Genomic DNA, 7,500 nt, shown 5'->3' on the forward strand with positions numbered 1-7,500 from the left:
TTTGTTTAGACTTCGTTAAAAATAAATTTTTATACCCTACACCACTTTAGTGGGGAGGGTATATTGGATTTGTGCTGATGTTTGTAACATACAAAAATATTCGTCCTAGACCCACCTTAAAGTATACCAATCGGCTTAGAATCGTTTTCTGAGTCGATTAAGCTATGTCCGTCCGTCCGTCCGTCCGTCTGGCTGGCTGGCTGTCCATGTAAACCTTGTGCGCAAGGTACAGGTCGCAATTTTCAAGATAATGGGATGAAATTTGGCACGCACGTTTTATTTGACCTAAGGACGAAGCCTATTGAAAATGGTTAAAATCGGTCCATTATTTCACCTAGCCCCCATACAACAGAACCCCCCGAAGAGGGCTTCTGAGCTCATAATTATGTTAAATATACAGATATATCGATAAAATACGGCACAACTAAGTTTTATAGAAGTCTTGATGACACTGCCAAATTTCATAAAGATCGGGCCACATTTGACCCTAGCTCCCATACAAAGTCCCCTTCAGAAAATTACTTGAATGTCCCAAATTAGCTTATAAACACAAATATCGCGATGAAATTCAGCACAATAAAATATTATGTCAATATAAATATATTCACAAAATTTTTTCGGGCTTGGTCCATATTTGCCCCTAGCCCCCATATAAAGCCTCTTTCAGAAAATTAGTTTTTCATCCATAAATTGCTTAAATGTATCGGAACAAGGGAATATTGAAGATAAATGCTTTATTATGAAAAATAAATCACATTTAATATTCATAACTGGTGTAGGGCATCATATGGTCGGCCACGCCCGACTATAATTTCTTACTTGTTTTATTTAAAATTCTTTTGAATTATTTTTATATATTTTTTTTACACTTTGGTTTTTGTTTTGGGTACAACATTTTTATAATTGATGATCGACGACGATCAACAACAGCGATCCATACAAAAGCAACCACAAAAAACAAACAATACAGAGAAAAAAGAGCGACAACAATGTCGTCGTCGTCGTTGCTGTCGTCCGTTTGTAATGATCGCCAAGTGTGAAGTTTCAATTTCAAATTCAGTTATGAATCAAACGCGAACGGGTTTAGTAAAGCAAAGTACAATTTTATTGCTCTTCTTTCAAATAACAAAAGAAGTGAATTTTCGTTAAAACAAAGACCAATAAAAATTCTATAAAATCATAAAAAATTTAAAGAATTTCCTTAAAAATTTAAAGAAAATATTAAGAAATTAAAGAAAAAGAAAAAATTTAAAAATTTTAATTTCCTAACAAGTGTTTAAATTAAGAAAACAGCCAAAAAATGGTTCAAGTATTATTGTGCAATTCCAGCATAGAGCAATATAAACAGGTTGGTCTCACTAACAAATAAGTTTCTTTTAAACGAAATTCTAAAAAAAAAATAATTTGAATAAGAGATAAAAAACAAGAATATATATATAAATATAAACATATAAATCAAAAATTAAATTGCCATTGTGTTGACAATAATGTGTTGAATAGAATATTTACTACCGGCGACAAAAAATGCAAATGATTTGCTGTGTTATACAATATGGAAATAAATTTTATACAAATTACTAAAAATTAATTAGTAATTGTTTCTAAACAAAGTGGATTTTTTATGACATAATTTGGGAGGACTTTGGGTTCTGAAAGCTAAATAATGGTGGTCAAATAAACGGTCGGCAGTTTTTCAATCTGAAACAAAGTAGTTTGTATATGGGCAGTGTTTCAAAGCTGTGATGATACGACAGTGGTCTATACCTGAGACTATAAACGGAAGATTTATCTATAGTCTGGACTAAAGTCAAGTCTATAGTCTGGCTTATAATCGAGTCTATACCCTGGACTATAGTCGAGTCTATACTCTGAACTACAGTCGAATCTATAGTCTGGACTAAAGTCAAGTCTATAGTCTTGACTATAGTCGAGTCTATAGTCTGGACTATAGTCGAGTCTATAGTCTGGACTATAGTCGAGTCTATAGTCTTGACTATAGTCGAGTCTATAGTCTTGACTATAGTCGAGTCTATAGTCTTGACTATAGTCGAGTCTATAGTCTGGACTATAGTCGAGTCTATAGTCTGGACTATAGTCGAGTCTATAGTCTGGACTATAGTCGAGTCTATAGTCTGGACTATAGTTGAGTCTATAGTCTGGACTATAGTCGAGTCTATAGTCTTTACTATAGTCAAGTTACTACAGTCGAGGCTATAGACCTGCACTATAGTCTAGTCTATAGTCTAGCCTATAGTCTAGTCTATAGTCCAATCTATAGTCTAGTCTATAGTCTAGTCTATTGTCTAGTCTATAGTCTAGTCTATTGTCTAGTCTATAGTCTAGTCTATAGTCTAGTCTGTAGTCTAGTCTATAGTCTAGTCTATATTCTAGTCTATATTCTAGTCTATAGTCTAGTCTATAGTCTAGTCTATAGTCTAGTCTATAGTCTAGTCTATAGTCTAGTCTATAGTCTAGTCTATAGTCTAGTCTATAGTCTAGTCTATAGTCTAGTCATAGTCTAGTCTATAGTCTAGTCTATAGTCTAGTCTATAGTCTAGTCTATAGTCTAGTCTATAGTATAGTCTATAGTATAGTCTATAGTCTAGTCTATAGTCTAGTCTATAGTATAGTCTATAGTCTAGTCTATAGTATAGTCTATAGTATAGTCTATAGTCTAGTCTATAGTCTAGTCTATTCTATAGTCTATAGTCTAGTCTATAGTCTAGTCTATAGTCTAGTCTATAGTCTATAGTCTAGTCTATAGTCTAGTCTATAGTCTAGTCTATAGTCTAGTCTATAGTCTAGTCTATAGTCTAGTCTATAGTCTAGTCTATAGTCTAGTCTATAGTCTAGTCTATAGTCTAGTCTATAGTCTAGTCTATAGTCTAGTCTATAGTCTAGTCTATAGTCTAGTCTATAGTCTAGTCTATAGTAGTCTATAGTCTAGTCTATAGTCTAGTCTATAGTCTAGTCTATAGTCTAGTCTATAGTCTAGTCTATAGTCTAGTCTATAGTCTAGTCTATAGTCTAGTCTATAGTCTAGTCTATAGTCTAGTCTATAGTCTAGTCTATAGTCTAGTCTATAGTCTAGTCTATAGTCTAGTCTATAGTCTAGTCTATAGTCTAGTCTATAGTCTAGTCTATAGTCTAGTCTATAGTCTAGTCTATAGTCTAGTCTATAGTCTAGTCTATAGTCTAGTCTATAGTCTAGTCTATAGTCTAGTCTATAGTCTAGTCTATAGTCTAGTCTATAGTATAGTCTATAGTTAGTCTATAGTCTAGTCTATAGTATAGTCTATAGTCTAGTCTATAGTATAGTCTATAGTATAGTCTATAGTCTAGTCTATAGTCTAGTCTATAGTCTAGTCTATTCTATAGTCTATTCTAGTCTGTAGTCTAGTCTATAGTCTAGTCTATAGTCTAGTCTATAGTCTAGTCTATAGTCTAGTCTATAGTCCAGTCTATAGTCTAGTCTATAGTCTAGTCTATAGTCTAGTCTATAGTCTAGTCTACAGTCTAGTCTATAGTCTAGTCTACAGTCTAGTCTATAGTCTAGTCTATAGTCTAGTCTATAGTCTAGTCTATAGTCTAGTCTATAGTCTAGTCTATAGTCTAGTCTATAGTCTAGTCTATAGTCTAGTCTATAGTCTAGTCTATAGTCTAGTCTATAGTCTAGTCTATAGTCTAGTCTATAGTCTAGTCTATAGTCTAGTCTATAGTCTAGTCTATAGTCTAGTCTATAGTCTAGTCTATAGTCTAGTCTATAGTCTAGTCTATAGTCTAGTCTATAGTCTAGTCTATAGTCTAGTCTATAGTCTAGTCTATAGTCTAGTCTATAGTCTAGTCTATAGTCTAGTCTATAGTCTAGTCTATAGTCTAGTCTATAGTCTAGTCTATAGTCTAGTCTATAGTCTAGTCTATAGTCTAGTCTATAGTCTAGTCTATAGTCTAGTCTAGTCTATAGTCTAGTCTATAGTCTAGTCTATAGTCTAGTCTATAGTCTATTCTATAGTCTAGTGTATAGTCTAGTCTATTGTCTAGTCTATAGTCTAGTCTATATTCTAGTCTGTTGTCTGGTCTATAGTCTATTCTATAATCTAGTCTGTAATCTATTGTCAAATCTATTGACTGAAATACAGTTTAGTATATAGTTTAGTTAAAAGTCCGGATTATAACCTAGTCTGTTCGAAACTATAGTCTAGTTGACAATACGTACTTAAGTGTAAGTTATGGTCGACAGTATAATACATAGTGTGGACTATTGTCTTGACAACAGTCTAGTCTATAGACTAGATTAGACTAGATGCTATGTAGTATATACTAGTGTTTAGTCTAATACTTGGTGTGTACTATAGCCTAGTCTATAATTTACAACATAGTTTAGACTGCAGTTTGGATTAGAGCCTAATCCATAGTCTGGAATATAGTCCAGTTATTAGTGTGTACTAAAATCTATAGTCCGAACTATAGATTGGATTATAATCATTATAAATTTAATTATAGTCAATTAAATCGACATGGCTTTTATCGAATCAATAAACATGTGTATAGACAAGACGTGACCATAGTCGAGTAAATTTATTGAATCATAATTGTAATTCTTCAAAAACCTCGTGAGTAAAAGGAAATTTTCCTATTAATTAATTTAATTACTATTATTGTTTATCTATTATCTCTTCTCTCACTCTCTGGTCTCCTTTTTCTGCTAAAACTTATTATTTCATTATTTATTTATAAGAAATAAATCTTCCATTCATCATAACTTTTTAATAAAAGGCACAACAATTTTCTTTTGTCTTTTTTTTCTCGTCCATTTGTATTTAACTAATAAAGATGTTAATTATTTATAAATAAATAAACAATTTTAATAACACTTCAGACAATTAGTCGTCATCTTGCAAAAGTATGAAAAACCACTATACAAGACAGTAAGTGAGTGATTAAGATTAATAATACTATTTAAAAATATGATTTATGACCATCTTTCATGTCAATCCTAAAGATATTATAATAAAAAAATATATTGCGATTTGCAGTTGTAAAATCTTAAATTATTTTATATGTGAGTTTTAGAAATAAATCAGAATGAATTAGCATTTCAAGCGAAATGTAAACGACAGGCGTTTGCTAACAGAGTTGCATTTCATGTTTTAACTCAATAATGCGATTATTTTGTTAAGTTTGTTTTTTTTTTAATCTAAACAAAACAATTCCACGTCCAATCAAATAGTTTATTATTAATCTATTTATATGAATAATAATAATTATAGAGATTTCTCAGAATTTTACAGCTTCTATCTTCCTGAACACATTTCGTAAAGGTACTTTTTATTTTTATGAAAAACAATTCAATTATTTTGCTGAACTAAATATAAAAATTGTTTGCAATTCCTAGAACAATTTAATTATTATTAAATGTAAAATTTAAAAAATGATTTTTTATTATATAAAATTACCTCAGTTATGAAATTTATTTTTTATTTTTAATATTTATAGAGAAATTTCATAAGAAAAACTAAAATTTGTTTTTATCTGCGGTGTTCGTTATAAAAGGCGGTTTATTGTTTAACCACTAAAACTTATTAAATGTTTTTTCTTCTTTTAGTGTATTTTTATATTTTATTCATTCACTAGAGAGTCATACATGAAAGATTTATAAAATCATTAATAATTTTATTTGTTACGTCTTTAGTGTCAATTTAACTTTAATTTAGTCATGACTATAGACTTAGCTATAATCGTGACTATAGTCCTTACTATAGTAATGATTATAATTAAAATAGCCTATAGTCTATGGTATAGTCTATAATCTAGTTTACAGTCAAGTCTATAGTCTAGTCTATAATCTAGTTTATTATCTTATCTATAATGTAGTCTATCTCTTGTCTAGTCTGTGGTCTAGTCTATAGTCTAGTCTATAGTCTAGTCTATAGTCTAGTCTATAGTCTAGTCTATAGTCTAGTCTATAGTCTAGCTATAGTCTAGTCTATAGTCTAGTCTTAGTCTATAGTCTAGTCTATAGTCTAGTCTAGTCTATAGTCTAGTCTATAGTCTAGTCTATAGTCTAGTCTATAGTCTAGTCTATAGTCTAGTCTATAGTCTAGTCTATAGTCTAGTCTATAGTCTAGTCTATAGTCTAGTCTATAGTCTAGTCTATAGTCTAGTCTATAGTCTAGTCTATAGTCTAGTCTATAGTCTAGTCTATAGTCTAGTCTATAGTCTAGTCTATAGTCTAGTCTATAGTCTAGTCTATAGTCTAGTCTATAGTCTAGTCTATAGTCTAGTCTATAGTCTAGTCTATAGTCTAGTCTATAGTCTAGTCTATAGTCTAGTCTATAGTCTAGTCTATAGTCTAGTCTATAGTCTAGTCATATAGTCTAGTCTATAGTCTAGTCTATAGTCTAGTCTATAGTCTAGTCTATAGTCATAGTCTAGTCTATAGTCTAGTCTATAGTCTAGTCTATAGTCTAGTCTATAGTCTAGTCTATAGTCTAGTCTATAGTCTAGTCTATAGTCTAGTCTATAGTCTAGTCTATAGTCTAGTCTATAGTCTAGTCTATAGTCTAGTCTATAGTCTAGTCTATAGTCTAGTCTATAGTCTAGTCTATAGTCTAGTCTATAGTCTAGTCTATAGTCTAGTCTATAGTCTAGTCTATAGTCTAGTCTATAGTCTAGTCTATAGTCTAGTCTATAGTGTAGTCTATAGTGTAGTCTATTGTCTAGTCTATAGTCTAGTCTATAGTCTAGTCTATAGTCTAGTCTATAGTCTAGTCTATGGTCTAGTCTATAGTCTAGTCTATAGTCTATAGTCTAATCTATAGTGTAGTCTATAGTCTAGTCTATAGTCTAGTCTATAGTCTAGTCTATAGTCTAGTCTATAGTCTAGTCTATAGTCTAGTCTATAGTCTAGCCTATAGTCTAGTCTATAGGCTAGTCTATAATCTAGTCTATAGTCTAGTCTATAGTCTAGTCTATAGTCTAGTCTATAGTTTAGTCTATAGTCTAGTCTATAGTTTAGTCTATAGTCTAGTCTATAGTCTAGTCTATAGTCTAGTCTATAGTCTAGTCTATAGTCTAGTCTATAGTCTAGTCTATAGTCTAGTCTATAGTCTAGTCTATAGTCTAGTCTAGTCTAGTCTATAGTCTAGTCTATAGTCTAGTCTATAGTCTAGTCTAGTCTATAGTCTAGTCTATAGTCTAGTCTATAGTCTAGTCTATAGTCTAGTCTATAGTCTAGTCTATAGTCTAGTCTATAGTCTAATCTATAGTCTAATCTATAGTCTAGTCTATAGTCTAGTCTATAGTCTAGTCTATAGTCTAGTCTAAAGTCTAGTCTATAGTCTAGTCTATAGTCTAGTCTATAGTCTAGTCTATAGTCTAGTCTATAGTCTAGTCTATAGTCTAGTCTATAGTCTAGTCTATAGTCTAGTCTATAGTCTAGTCTATAGTCTAGTCTATAGTCTAGTCTATAGTCTAGTCTATAGTCTAGTCTATAGTCTA

The 7,500-nt window shown here is 31.2% G+C and overlaps 1 protein-coding gene across 1 annotated transcript in view; it reads left to right on the forward strand.

The window, feature by feature from the left end:
* Nucleotides 1–1,055: 1,055 nt before the first annotated feature.
* Nucleotides 1,056–7,500, forward strand: part of LOC119615753 (tyrosine-protein phosphatase non-receptor type 9-like) — a gene marked incomplete at its 3' end in the record, with an annotated part of 8,309 nt that continues 1,864 nt past the window's right edge. Inside the window, exon 1 of the mRNA XM_037971761.1 lies at nucleotides 1,056–1,348. Coding sequence (XP_037827689.1) covers nucleotides 1,301–1,348 — 48 coding nt within the window. The remainder of the gene's footprint in view (nucleotides 1,349–7,500) is intronic.

This window comes from Lucilia sericata, unplaced genomic scaffold (genome assembly GCF_015586225.1).
Source record: "Lucilia sericata isolate MDLA Ls3-8-SP2 unplaced genomic scaffold, ASM1558622v1 Contig007615F_arrow, whole genome shotgun sequence".
Classification (NCBI taxonomy): Eukaryota; Metazoa; Arthropoda; class Insecta; order Diptera; family Calliphoridae; genus Lucilia; species Lucilia sericata.